Here is a 15,723-nt window from a genome sequence, read left to right on the forward strand (position 1 = left end):
ATTATGTTCAAAATGGATACTTAAGTCGTAGTATTATTGAACTGGATGAAAAGTATGGGCATATCTTGAATTGTTATAGGACCATTCCATGACCCATAGTCGCATAATAGAAAATTATTTAATCAGTAGTTTTCGCTCCAAATAAACCAAAACCAAATAAATCTATTCTTTAATCAGATGATAGAATGACAGTAGGGGCGACAATTCGGACAGGCCAACCCGATTTCAAATTGTGCTGTGCCAGCATGGCCCAATTGAAAATCGGATTTGGAAAGCACGATCCGGTTTGAAATTGGGTCGTGTTGTTTCGGCCCAAAAATTTTACCATCAAATTATATTTTAATTTTTATCTTTATTTTAAAAATTTATTAAAAGTTAAATATTAATTTTAAAAATCGGGCACGGCTCGGTAAACCAGACAAGGCCCGAAAATTTTCGAGTCTATTTTTTAAAGTCTCTTGGACCGGATTTTCAGACAGTGCTTATTTTCGGCCACCGGTGGTGATGACTTTCACAAATTTAATTTAATTTAATTTTTTCTATTATATATATTGAATTATTATTAGTAGTAGTAGTGAAAATTTGATGATGAAGTATGATTCGATCCTTTCAATTTTAAATGCAATATTTTATGAATGGCGTCAACCTAAAAGTATCAATGTAAAAATAAAAATAATAAACGTCCGGGTGTGTTCGTTTGTAAGATTTGTGCAAAATCTTACTATTTATCCAATTTTTTCCCTCCAAAAACATCAAATCAAACACTTATTTTTCATTTTTTATATTATACTAAAAATCAATTTTACATTCAAAACATCACATCAACACCTATTTATATCACATCGTACAACTATTCAAATTCAAAATTTTTACTATTCAAATCCCATCTCAAAATCCAAACCTCCAAACAAACACACCCGAAAGATATTGATGATGTGTGAAATAAATACCAAGATACACTTATCCCTTGAGCTTCATCAAATGGTCGTTGCCGGACCTTCCACCGGAGTTTTGATCGGAAAAGATGCATTTCAAAGCTGTGATAAAATACAGTGCATTTTTCAGTTGCCCGGCAAAGGAACAAGTAGAGTTTAAGGCCAAGAAGGGGCTTTACTTATCTGTAGCTGGAGCATTCAAGATATGAAAAAGCCCGGTGAAGAGTCGCAAAATCCAGCGCCATCAAGAGACTTGATACAAGCAAGATAGTCGATCGAGAGCTTAGACCAGCAAGAATATAATGACCCCTTTGCCATGAATTAAACCTAAATTATGCAAGTTTTATACAAATAAAATAAAGTAAAAGATCTTAAATAATATAAATGATGAAGAAGGTGTTATGTACAAATTTTAATATAATACGAGAGAGTTTCACGCAATGAATAAAGTACGAGGTATTTTGTGCAATTTTATTAATTATATAATAATTAATGATGTTTAGCATGTTAAAGCTTAAGTTTAAAGAAATTCGCATTGGATTTACGGACGTCTCAATTCTAATATTATGATAAATGTCTATCTCACATAAAATATTAAAATTTTAGGTGGTGGGATCCTTCGGCTCTGATAGCATGATAAATAACCATCTCATCTAAAATATTAAGCTTTTAAATGGAGAATGGCAAATGAAAAGTGGTGAGACTCAAATACAGAACATCTCGGCTCTAATACCATAATCTTTTCCTAAATATTAAGCTTTTAGGTAAGGTGAGACGATGCTTTTAAATAAGATGGTCGTTTAACAATATTTCTATTCTACATAAGCATAAGCATAAGCAATGCCTGATTCTCATAGTCAATTATAGCAAAGATTTTCAGAAAGTGACCGGGGCCAAAACAGCTAATGAAATAAAAGAGATGCTTTTTACAAGGGGCAGGGTCGAATAATAACCAAGTTACCTCAATTTTTCAGCAGTATTTCTGTACAACTTCTCCTGCCGAACGCCAAAACAAGTGCAATGTTTTCCAAGCATTACAGGACGATAGATTCAGCAGCCGAGTAAAAGTTGTACGATTAAAAAGAAACAGGAGCATCACCTATCACAGTCAATTACCGATCAAAGCAGCAAAACAGATGGAACATATTTCAAACATTGCTTTCATATACTTCAATGCCCCTTTAAATTTTCTCTTCGAGGCAGACCATGTCCTGACAACATATGAACCACAAAACAGGCACCTGGTATACCGTATATGGTGTTCTACTATATTATCAAGTCATTTAAAAACTAAAACAAATGACAAGACGAAGAGTACAAGCACACCAATGACTTAAACACATCAAGAAATAATGCAGAAGATCGGATATTTGGACACTAAACGCCTTCTCTGTTATTTCTAGCAAAGATCCATACAAAACCAATAGAACAAAACATGTAAAATCAACGAGCAGTACATCTTCATTCGATACAATGAAAGATGAGGAATTATGTATTCAATGTGTGCTCCAAAATCGTTCCAAGTGTTTAGCATACACAAGATTATTATAAAAACTGATATTAGCTTAAAAGAATCTAATGCTAATAAACAGAACATACTCAAAACAAAACGTTGGCTACTACCCAATTAGCATAAAAAACCAACAAAAGAGTAACTACTACTTCCTATACCTCCACTCCATGATTCATAGCTATTTTCTCATTCGGCTATTGCCAAACTCTTTGCAGCATACACTTTGCCAACTTCATCTATATAAGGAGCAACAAATTTATCGAAGAACCTCTGTTCTGATAACAAGGTAACCGCGCCAAGGACAGGACGGCATTTAATCAACTTCTTACTAACCAAAATTTCCACAACCCGAAAGCGAGGCTTCAACCTCTTCTCTATGCTACATCCAAGCGCCGTTGGGTATGTAAGAATGCAAGCCATATTGTACTTGCCATTGATGATAATAAAATCTGTTGCTCTTATCAATCTTTCTGCGGACAAGCAAAACATTTGCGGTGCCTTCCTAAAAAGTGTGTTTATGTCACATTCCGAAAACCCACGATCCCGCAATGCCTGCAACTTGAGCTCCCAAGTCTTGGGAGAAAATGAAGCAATAGCTCGAATGCAATAAATGAACATGTTAGAGCATCTTTGAGCTCCCATTTTCTCAGCCAGTTCTGCAGAGTTCCTAACAACTTTTGGATTCAACAACAGGCAATTCGGATCCTTGTTGAGAAGAACAAACACGCGCTCCATAGGTATACCACAGCTCTTCAAGAATTCGACATTGGGAACCAATGTCTTCTCCAAATTACCAACTAAAAACCATGGCGATGCCTTCCAGAGCTTCGCTACAGCATCATTTGATCCCAACAAACCTTTCAGAATAGAGAAAGAAGGAATAACTCTAGTTTCCAAGTTTAACAGCAAAATCGAAGGATTGGTCGAGAGCATCTTGGCAACGTCGTCTGAAGAAAATCCCAAATCTGTAAGAACCCTAATTTTGGGTTTAACGGTACTCTCGAGATCTACTTTGAGAACATCAGGCCTGTATTTCGCGAATTTCTCCAATTGAGCGATCGAGAAGCCGCACTCCTTGAGATATGACAGTATTGAATCGGTATTCTCAGGGTCTTTGACTCTGCTTTTCACTCGATTTAGATAAGAGGTGACTTTTGAAGCAGCTTGAATCGAAAATTGGTGCTTATTGCGCAATAAATCGAAGAGTGCAGGCGAGGCAGCGCACTCCCCGTCCTTGGAAGTGGAGAAATAGCGCAGAGAAGAAATCAAGGGAGAAAGACGGTGGTAGGAAGCATGATTCGGAAACAAAGAGGTGAGATTTTTGCGCAGAATTGAAACCATTTTGGAAGGAATAAACCACCCTCCACTGAAATGTGGAGGTATATCAGTTGAGGTTATAAAATCAAATCACTTGCCTGCAGAATTGAGAGCTCGAGGATGAAACTGGTGACCTGCGGGACGGAAATCACAGTTGGAAGATGATCCACGCCATCGCCATCGCCATTGACATTGCCATTGCCATTGCCTGAGAGGTCTAAAGGGTTAGGAATTTAGCAAGGGCTCTCTAATTTTAAACACAATAACATGTTTTTAATCAAAATTGTAAAATAATAATATAAGTAAATTACATAATGCGTTCTTATATGTTAGGGTTTGTTTTTTTTTTTTTTTTTTTTTTTTTTTTTTTTTGAGTTTGGAAAATTTTAGTTTTATTTGATATAAAAATAATGTTTGATGAGATATTTTGTTTGAAAAAAAAATATAGCAAATTAGAAATAGTAAAATTTTAAAAAATTAGAGTAAAAAAAACATACCTTTAGTATTAAAATGTGACATAATAAAATATAATAAAATTATTTATATTATAATTATGGCATAAAATCTCATTATTTTAGCATAAAATTTGTATACCAGAAGTTTTTTTTTTAATTTATTTTATCATTTATTAACAAGATGTATTCTCTTGTTGTCTCTAAAAATGTAAAAATTTAAAAAAAAATTATGGGTACATTTTTCTATTTATATACTCTTTTGTCCCATAAAAATGAGTAAAACTTTAAAGAAAATGTACTCTCTTTTGTTGGTTATACGAAAAGATAGAAGTCGATGTATTTTATTCTATGTTATAATTTTATTTTATTTTTGCAATTTTTCATTTTAATATTCCTATATTAGATGATTGGGAAAAAAAAAATTATGTTTCATGATTTATTGCAAGATTAGTGATGTGATATTTTGGGATCATTTAGTCTCATCTCAAATGAACTTATATAAATTTAATAATTATATTAAAATTGTAACATGCTTTACTCTGGATGTTATAAGAGTGTATTTGGAATCAAACATACTCATACGTACTCATGTATTTTAAGAAAATATACATGTGAAGTGTGATTTGTCTGTCGGACTTAGTTTACAGAATATTAGGTTCGTTCGAAAGTTTACTCAGTGCGCACTTTCGATAACGGTTACAGCTTCCCATGTCATAACAAATAAAAATACTATGATTTTATTGTGATCCCTTAGGCCATCTCCAACTCAAGGCCATGGCGCTTGGTCCGACACCAAATCGTGCCCATTTTTTGGCGTTGGCACAGAAACTCTAATTTTGGTGTTCCATTATAGCAATTGCTCCCTTTTTTTTTAATTTTTAAATTTTTTAATTTATTTTTTATTTTTCTAAATTTTTTTAAAAAATATTTTAAATTATAAAAATAAAAAGTTGTTTAAAATAATAGAAAAAATTGAATATTTGAATAATAATAGTGAAAAATGAAGTTATAATTGAAATAAAATTACTGTAGCAATTGTCAGTTAAAACTAAATAAATGAAATTGAAGGGTTGAAGATGGCCTCAATATGGCATAGGATGAATTCTTACCATTATATCATAATGATTAAGACTCAATTTATACAGAGACTTTAGAAATTTCAATTTTCTTTTAAGATAATAATAAAAAATAATAATAATAAATTAGAATTTGATGTAATGTTATGTTTTGTAATAATGAATATGTATTTGATGAGATATTTTTAAAAAGAAAACAGTGATTTGTTTCTTTTAACTCAAAATCTCAAGTTACTTTGCATTTTCCAAAAAAAAAAAAGAAAAATTATTCTAATGTAATATCTCATCATATACCCAATGTAGAGCTGTAAATAAAACCTAAAATTTGCAGAAATTGATTAGATTAAACTAATTTTACAATATATATATATATAATGAAATAATTTTGCACTAACCAAACTATAGTAGAACTAAAAAATGATCTTTTTAATCATGCGGATTCTCGTATTATAAAAAATAAAAATACTCTTTTTTCTTGGATAATTTGAGTGTGTGTAGGAGGTCAACAAGACAACAGAAAATATAGCCACAAAATTATCACCATTCAAAAGCTTGCAAAACCATCGATCATGGAAATTGCAAGAGACAATCTATACATAGAAATGAAATGGTAGATACCTTAGACAGCGCAACAGTCAAAATTCCAGTGCTAACAAATGGTAGCAAATTGCAGAAGCAATGAGAAGGATGTAAGAAAGCACAAAAACTCCAATCCAGCGTCTCATATGCTTAAACTTTTGAATCTCCTTCACTAACTCTATCTTTAGCATCTCAATTTTCTCCACATCCTGAATCCAAGAGAAACAAATCATGTTTCAAGCATTTTGTAGATACATTTAAAATTTCATTGAAAATCCATGGATTGAATCCATCTTTAATTCAGACTGGACCTAATTTCATCCACCAACACAACCACCACTTTTGAAGATTTATGTTAACGGATCAAAATTTTAATTCAATTGAAAAGCCACAAACTAACCACTCTGATTATAGTCTAAAATTTTCGTTCCATGATAATCAGTTCCTCGATACTGATATTTCAATTATAATTAAGAATCATAACCACCACAACCACAATTTCCTGTGAAAATGGACGATTGAGGCATATGCAGTGTAAGGTTCACCAAAATAGTCCACCAAATCAACAAATCTCATTCTCAAGCAACAATTTCATGAAATTCAATCCTCAGAATCTTAGCGTACAAAAATATGGAACTCCAAAACAGAGAGATAAACACAGTTTCACTCCAAAACGTAGCGATAAGTTCAGAATTGAATTCCGAAACTCCATTCGTGTTAAATGCGCGCAAAAACGAACCTCGAGTTGGTGAGCCGTCGCCTCGGCGGTTGAATAAATTGTGAAGGTTTTAAGAGAAGACAACAGCAACGCAGCTTTGGCGCATCGTATTGCAGTCTGGCACTTAAGTTCTTCTTCTAGCTTACGTTCCCCAACCTTCTCCATCTCAGAATCTTCCTTCTCTGTGTTAACGTTTTCCCTCTCCTCGAAGCTTTCGCGCGAAACAACGAGGAAATCGAGAAAGGAATTAATACTGCTGTATCTTTTCTAAATTTACAACGAGCGTGTATAATAAGATGAGATGAAAATAAAAAAATACTCCCTTGTTAGTGTCCACCTTTCCATGTCTCATTTACTTCAATCATTTTTCTATTTTGAAAAGATTTATATATTTTAATTTACTTAATTTAATCTTAATATATAATTATTTGATTATATGATATTATTTTTATTAATACATTTTTATTAATTACATATTCATTATACTTTTTATAAATTTTTGTATTTATAATAAGCATTATATACTTTTTCATTATTAGCAACATAATATTTAATTAGTTAATAATAATACATTATATATTATTATATATCAATTTTTTTTTAATTTTTTTTAAAATAATTGTAATATTTATCTAACGTTACAAATATCATTATAACTTACAATATATTACACAAATGTCATTACCTTTATATGACACATAGTAATAAGGTTATTTTAGTCGTATCTACTTTATTCCTACTATATCTCAATATAATACTAATATTTCTAAAACTATGCGCAAAAAATAAATGAATATTTAGTTCCGGGACGAAAGAGTATTATTTTTTATTTAATTAATAATATTAATATTATAAATAAAATTAAGTGCAATTTTTTATGACGTTTGAAATTTTTTGTTTGAATTAAATATTAAAATAATATATGGTAAAATATTGTATAGAAAAAGTATACCTTTATTCTGAAAAATGCAAATTTTAAATAATAATGACCGAGTTTGGAGTAAGAAATAGACCCTTAATATATGTTATTAAAAAAACTTATAATATGCATTTAAATATTTTAAAAACTTAGACAATAAGATTTTTATAATGTAAATAAATAAAAAAAACATATTTATTTATAAGTAACATAAATTAATTTATAAAAGATATAAAACTTCAAATATAAATATTTATTTTTTTAAAGAAAAATAAAAATAAATAAATTTTCAATGAATTGATATACCATGTTATATGTTATTCAATTAATTAAATTGATTTATATTTATTAAGTATATTTTTATTTAAAAAAATTTACTCAATATATTAATATGTTAATTATGATGAGACAAATAAATAGAAAATATATCAATCGAAGTAAGACGGAGAAAAGATTTAATTTAATATTTTGAGAAGAAAAAATAATAATAATAATTAAAAAAATTTAAATTTGATAAAGAAAAAAAACACACCGATCATTCGGGGGAGGCCGGGGTGGGGTAGTTTATCTGGGCTTCTAATAATATTAAAATTTACATATACAATATATACATAATAATAAAATTGAGTAAAAATATATAAAATATTTATTTTCTAATATTTTTACAATATTTATATCCCACGGTAAAAATACCAGTAACTATATGAGTTTCTTTGTTTTGTAATAAATATAATGATGTTAGGTATGAACATTAATTTAAAATTATTGTTTTTGTTTGGGGGTTTGGATTTTGGATTGGGATTTGAACAGTAAAAATTTTGAATTTGAATAGTTGTATGATGTGATATAAATAGGGTTTGATGTGATGTTTTGAATGTAAAATTGATTTTTAGTATAATATAAAAAATGAAAAATAGGTGTTTGATTTGATGTTTTTGGGGGAAAAAAATTGGATGAATAGTGGAAATCCTCCAAAATCTTTCAAACAAACATACCCTTAATAAACTTTTAAATTATTTACTTCCAAAAAAAAATATTCATTTATTTTCTGCAAGTAATTTTAGAAATATTAGTATTATATTATAATATAGTATGAATAAAGTAAAAATGACTAAAATAACATTGTTAGTACATGTGATATAAAGGTAATGACATTTGTGTAATATATTGTAAATTGTAAGGGTATTTGTAATATTAAGTAGATAGTACAGTTACTAAGAAAGGAAATTGATACTTTGTTATAAGACGGACTAAAATAAAAAAATGAATACTTTTTATGGGACGAAGAGAGTATTAATTATATTTTACCTAAAATATTGTATTTACAGTAATACGATGATATTGCATGGGACAAAGAAAATAGTAAAATAATACTATCAAAATATAAGGGTGTGTTTGTTTGGGGAATTTATACTATTCATCCAATTTTTTTTCCCCAAAAATATCAAATCAAACACCTATTTTTTTTATCTTCTATATAATATTAAAAATCAATTTTACATTCAAAATATTACATCAACACCTATTTATATCATATCATACAACTATTCAAATTCAAAATTTTTACTATTCAAATCCTAACTCAAAATCCAAACCCCCAAACAAACACACCCTTAAGGGTGTGTTCGGTTGTAGGATTTTGATAAAATCCTACTATTCATTCAGAATATTCCTCCAAAAACATCAAATCAAACATCTATTTTTTATTTTTTTTATATTATACTAAAAATCAATTTTACATTCAAAATATTACATCAATACCTATTTATACCACATTATACAACTATTTAAATTCAAAGTTTTTGCTATTCAAATCTCAACTCAAAATTCAAACCCCAAGCAAACATCCTAGCTTCTTTATCTTAGAGAAGATATAATTTGTAAATAATTAATAATGTATTAATAAATAAGATAATTAATTAATTTTTAAAAATTAAAAAATATATCTAAATTAAAATTTTTAAAATAAGATTCCACCAAATAACTGTAACCAATGAAAAATAAAAAAAAATAATAATTAAAAAAAACTGATAAATGAATGGGATGGAGCGGCAATTTGTGGATTATTTTGTACTAAGGATGTCAACTGGACGGGTTCGGGACGAATTTTGCAGGCCCCGAGACCCGCCCTGCTAGAAAATATTAGGCTCCGAGACCCGCTTCGCCCCGCCTCGCTAGAAAATATTAGGCTTCGCGCCCCGTCCCGCCCGGCAAATCTATTTTTTTTTTAAAAAAAATATATATAATAATAAATATTTTTTAACAATCAAATACTAAAATAAATAACATTAAAAGCACAAAAGAAAAATCTAAAAACAATCAAATATTGATCCATAAAAATAAGATAAATAAATAAATAATATATTTTTATTATATAAATATACATATATTAGGTATAATAATTTTAAAAAATTATTTGGAACTGGCGACTAATTGAATTTTATATTTAAAATTATTTAAGTGAATAAATAATATATTTTTATTATATAAATGTACATATTTATTAGTTATAATAATTTTAAAAAATATCCAAGTTCGAGTCCGAATCTAGATTGAGACGAATTTTTAGTAAAACTCATAATCCATCCCGAACCTAGCCGAATTTAAAATTTTAAATTCACAACCCGACTCAAAACATATTATTTAGATCCGAATTCGCCCCATTAAAAGCGATTCCGGGACGGGTACGAGCTAACCCGCCCCATTTGACATCCCTACCGGTAACAAACTATTCAAATGTAGGGTCCGTGGATGGCAGGAAAAGAATGATTTGGCGTGGCGCTCCCTTCTAGGAGCTTCCAACATGGATCACAATCCTTATTAAATATAGTAGTAGTATTTAGTATATTTTAATTAATCTTTATTGACTAACGTAGTCACCGACATGATTAAGGGACCCCACCACTTTGCATTATTGAAAATATTTTGTCGGATAATGCGTGGCATTATTGCTGTCTTTCCACCTAATGTTTGAGGCTATTATTTATAATTCACTCTTTTTTATTTTATTTTATTTTTATTTTTTTATTATTGAAACATTGTTATTTTTTAAGTTTTTTCTCTCAAAATAAAATTATTATTTTTTAATTTAGCAATTATATTACCTAATTAACATAATAAATACTCTTTCAATTTATATTATATTACACAAATATCATTACTTTTATATTACACAATACGAATTGAGATATTTTTATTTTTTTCACGACAACCTATTATAATACTAATATTAAAAAATCTACTTGCAAAAATAAATGACAATCTTGCACAAATTATACATATTATTCTTTTTTAAAAAATATATATATTTTTTAATATTTATAATTTATAATTTTTATAATTTTTTTTAGACTAATTAGTTATTTGACTTGTAATTTATAATTATTTAGATTATATTATAATTAATTTTACTAATATATATTTAATTATTTACTAGTCATATTTCTCTTAATTTTCGTGTCTAACAATTATTCGGAGACAATGTTTGCGACGGAAAAAGCATTTTCCTATCAATAAAAATGTATTGAAAATTTTAAAAAATTATTGTTAATAAATAACTAAAAGATATATTAGCAAATATAAATACAAAGTAATATTAAAATAACTAAATAAATTATTAAAATTAAAAAATATATATAATTTTAATTTAATCCTACTAATTAGTTATTTTAACTTTAATTTATAATTATTTTACTAATATATTTATAATTATTTATTAATTATATTACTCATAAATCCTCGTGTTTACAATAATTAAAAATAACAATGAGTCAGGTATGAGTCGATCAAACCGAACACGAGATCCAACCCGAATGCATATTGTTGGACCTAAGACCCGAATTGGGTTCGATCTTAACTTAATTAGTTGGACCTAATTCCCGAATTGAGTTCAATCTTATCCAGATTTGATCCAAACAATATCCGACAAAATCCGCAAAAATATTTTACAATTCTTAAATTTTAACTTAAAATTAGACTCGAACGACCTTTACCCGACATACATTTAATTTTTATATTATAATAAAAATAAAAGAAATAAAAAATATTTTTAATATAGTTTATATTGTTAAAAATATATATTTTATTTATAAAATTGATATATTAGTCGGATTCGAGTCCGGATAGGATCCATCCTTAGACCCGAAATCCAATGGTAAAAGTATATAATATCCTACCTGATATTCAAATAATTAAACTTGACTTTAAATAAATGAGTTGATCTCGAATCTACCCGAATCCATTGTCATCTATAACAACAATTGAGACACGTATGTAGGATAAATATGAATAATTTTTGTGAATGAATAAAAAATATATACTTTCTCCATCCGATCTATTTTTTTATTTTGGTATGTCTCATAGTAAAATATCCATTTTTTTTTTTGTAAATGTACTATCTATCTAATATTACAAATACCCTTACAACTTTCAATATATTACACAAATATCATTATCTTTATATCACACAATACTAATAAGGTCATTTTAGTCATTTATACTTTATTCCTATTATATCACAATGTAATACTAATATTTCTAAAACTCCGTGCAAAAAACAAATTGATACATAGTTATGAGACGGAGGAAGTATATTTTATATGAATAAGATACTCTCTCCGTCCCATAAAAATAGTTCTATTTTTAATTTTCGTTTGTTCCAAAACAAATGTATCATTTTCTAATTTAGTAATTGTACTACCTACTTAAATAATAAATACCGTTCCAACTTACACTATATTACACAAATATCATTACTTTTATATTACACAATATTAATAAGAATACTTTCGTCATTTTTACTACAACTCAATATAATACTAATATTAAAAAATATACATGTAAAAAACAAATACTCCCTCCGTCCCAGATACCGTGTCCGCTACACCGTAGACACTGTATTTTAGGAGGGATGTAATTAGTAGATAATTAAGAATATATTAGTGAAAATAATTATCCTATAATATAAATAATTATAAATTAAGATTAAAATTAAGATAACTAATTAGTTTAATTAAAATTTAAAAAAATTAAAAAATTTAAAATGAGATTAAAGTGTGTAATCATTTTCCAAAAAAGAAAAGTGACATGGTACGTGGGACGGACAGAAACGGCAACGTGGACATGGTATTTGAGACGGAGGGGGAATATTATTTTCGATAATACTATTTTGGAAAACATTGCAAAAAAATATTGAAGAAATTTGAAAATGATTAAAACATACACCCTCCTCTCAAAAAATATATTTCTTCCGTCTTTTCATAATTTAAAATAATTAAATAATTTAATTTATATTAAAAATTATAAAGTGTAAAATTTAAATTATAATTAAAAATATATAATCGTATATATTTTTAAAAAAACAAATAAATTAAGTAAAACAATCGAAAATATAAAATATAAAATAAAGATTAATTATGTAAAAAATTTCATCAAATAAATTTATATTATTATTATTTTTTTTTTCAAATTGTCATAAAAATATATATATATATATCTTACTTTTAGTTAAAAAGTATTTTTTTTTTATATTTTTTATTATAGAAAATAAAAATAACATGTTATTATTAAAATATATGTCCACATATTTTAATACACATTTGGACGAAGGGAAGAATATATGTGTGTATAAATAAGAGCATCGTATCTGTGATCTTTCTACAGGCAAAACTCAAAAGGTTAACAGATCATTCTCATCTTCTGGCTATGTCGACTCTCTGCGTCCCATCTCAAGTTCCTCCCGTATCCGAAGACTGCGAGCAGCTCCACAAAGCATTTTCAGGTCTCATTAATCAATAATCGATCACTATTGTTGCGCCTTTTGTTGTTTAATGGAAACATTATCTCTAAAATTGTTTTCGCTTTTAATTTTATTCTCGAGTTTTGGTGATCGTGGAGCAGAGGTTGTGGTTTGTGCGATGAATGTTTGTTGTTTCGCGAATGAAACTTTTTGGTCAGATTTGAATAGATCGCGGCAGAATTGGATGCTTGCTGTCTCTGGAATTTTACAGTTAATTCTCGCCTAAAAAACATGATTTATTTGAAGATGTTTGTGCCTGGTGATAGTGTTTATGTTTCACTTATTCGTCTTTAATTTCTCTCCTGTGTTGGATCGAGAAGTTATGATCGATCGATCGATCGATCGGTACTGTTTGTTGATTGAAACCGATGATAGAGTGATGAGCTTTCACGATCAAAGGCAAAGGATATAGAGATGCGTTGGATCTAATAGAAAAGCAACATACAGATTGCATTGACTTGCCCGATCTGTTGCACTTCGATAGATCTGAAGAGAGAGATCTTTCCTGCCAGATTTTCCTTCATGAATATTTTGTTTTTTTTTTTTTTTTTTTTTTTTTTTGTTTTTTAGCTCCATTAACAAAAACTTTCTGCTTAATCTTAATTCTATGTGTTTGTTGTGTTTGTTTTTGTAGGATGGGGAACAAATGAGGACTTGATCATATCGATTCTAGGTCACAGAAACGCATCCCAGCGCAAATCGATTAGAAAAGTTTATGCAGAGACATATGGGGAAGATCTTCTGAAGTCCTTGGACAAGGAACTCTCAAGCGATTTTGAGGTTTCTCCTAACCTTCACTTACAATTACTTGTTTTCAGTTACTAAGTGATAGAAAATTTGGGAATCCTCAAGTTCAAAAGCAGAAAAGAGAAAAAAAAAAAAATCCTTACTCATCTAGCCCTATTACTAGCAGAATCTGATCAAAATCCAAAGATCTAACAATGTTACATTTTTTTATATATACCAGAGGCTCATCTTGCTGTGGACCTTGGAACCTGCAGAACGCGACGCATATTTGGCGAACGAGTGTTTGAAGAAGCACCATCAAATTATTGCGGAAATAGCTTGCACAAGGTCCCCAAAAGAACTTATTCAAGCACGAGAAGCGTATCATGCTCGTTTCAAAAGATCTCTCGAGGAGGACGTTGCTTATCACACAACCGGAGACTTCCGCAAGGCAATAATAAGAAATCCCCCGACCACCTCTACAAATTAGTCATTTAAAATACAAGCATCGATCCGATTTATTAGCTAATGCTTTCTTGTCGAATGTTTTTCTTCAGCTCTTGGTTCCTCTGGTGAGTTCATATCGTTACTCAGGAGACGAAGTGAATATGCATCTTGCGAAAACAGAGGCCAAACTTCTCCACGACAAAATCTCCAATAAGGAATACAATTGCGACGACATCATCAGGATCCTGACCACGAGAAGCAAAGCCCAAGTCGAGGCTACGCTGAACCAATACAAAAATGAATTCGGAAACGATATAAACAAGGTCTGCAATCTGCATTACCATTCGAAAATTACACAACTTATTAATCTTTTTACAATTCTTTGACATAAATATGTTTTCGCAACAGGATCTTAAAGAAGATCCCAAAGATGAGTTCCTTACCCTCCTAAGAAGCACAGTGAAGTGCTTGGTTTTCCCACAAAAGCACTTCGAAAAGGTGATCCGTCTGTCAATCAACAAACTAGGGACGGACGAGGGCGCCCTCACCCGAGTTGTGGCAACTCGGGCTGAGGTGGACATGAAGATCATCGGCGAATTGTACCACAAAAGGAACAGCGTGCCGCTGGAGAAAGCCATTGCTAAGGATACCCGGGGAGACTACGAGAAGATGCTCTTGGCACTGATCGGACACGGTGACGAATGAGGTGAGTGAGTTATATAAAGTGCTGTGTTTATCTTAATGCTTCTGCTGCTACTTCTTGATGATCTCTTGAGTTTTTAAAAACTGGATGGAGTTTTATGTGTGGTTTGGGTTTGAGCTGAAATAAATGACGTTGCTGGAGCAATGCTTCCTTCTTGATTTTGAATAAATATCACATGCTGTTTCGAATATTTTGGTTTGGTGTGATTTCTTTTGTTACTAGTTTTATGAGTTTTGAGTCCAGAGGTATTATATCAAAACGTAATACTCTCTCTCTCTCTCTTTCGTCTCGTTAAAAGGTTGTTATTTTTCATTTTTGTAAGTTCCAAGACAAGATTATCATTTCCTATTTTAGTAATTGTACTGCCTATTTAACATAATAAATATCCTTCAAATTTATACTTATATTACACAAATATCATTATTTTTTTTATTATATTTTCGTTTTTTTTTTATTACAATTCATTATAATGCTAATATTAAAAAATCTATGTGCAAAAAAGTAAATGACAACCTTGCACCGAGACGAATGGAGTACA

General features: G+C 29.4%; 2 protein-coding genes across 3 annotated transcripts; one reads left to right on the forward strand and one right to left on the reverse strand.

Moving 5' to 3' along the window:
- Positions 1-747: 747 nt before the first annotated feature.
- LOC127257482 (uncharacterized) lies at positions 748-6,843 on the reverse strand. Of its 2 annotated transcripts, XM_051283929.1 has the most exons (5): positions 6,615-6,843; positions 5,915-6,084; positions 1,897-3,973; positions 1,115-1,262; positions 749-1,037 (listed from the first exon to the last, which is right to left on the reverse strand). In XM_051283929.1, the coding sequence occupies exon 3, from the start codon at positions 3,787-3,789 to the stop codon at positions 2,635-2,637; it is 1,155 nt and encodes a 384-aa protein (XP_051139886.1). In that variant the 5' UTR covers positions 3,790-3,973; positions 5,915-6,084; positions 6,615-6,843; the 3' UTR covers positions 749-1,037; positions 1,115-1,262; positions 1,897-2,634. The 2 variants fall into 2 exon arrangements, with proteins under 2 accessions (XP_051139885.1, XP_051139886.1); XM_051283928.1 differs by having other exon boundaries at positions 748-1,262.
- Positions 6,844-13,123: 6,280 nt separating this feature from the next.
- LOC127257188 (annexin Gh1-like) lies at positions 13,124-15,375 on the forward strand. The gene is made up of 5 exons (XM_051283564.1): positions 13,124-13,291; positions 13,944-14,089; positions 14,277-14,486; positions 14,593-14,805; positions 14,891-15,375. Exons 1-5 carry the CDS (start codon positions 13,216-13,218, stop codon positions 15,185-15,187), a joined length of 942 nt encoding a protein of 313 aa, XP_051139521.1. The 5' UTR covers positions 13,124-13,215; the 3' UTR covers positions 15,188-15,375.
- The last annotated feature ends 348 nt before the right edge of the window (positions 15,376-15,723 follow it).

The sequence above is a fragment of the Andrographis paniculata genome, unplaced genomic scaffold (assembly GCF_009805555.1).
Source record: "Andrographis paniculata isolate CXL003 unplaced genomic scaffold, ASM980555v1 Contig57END, whole genome shotgun sequence".
In the NCBI taxonomy this organism is placed as follows: Eukaryota; Viridiplantae; Streptophyta; class Magnoliopsida; order Lamiales; family Acanthaceae; genus Andrographis; species Andrographis paniculata.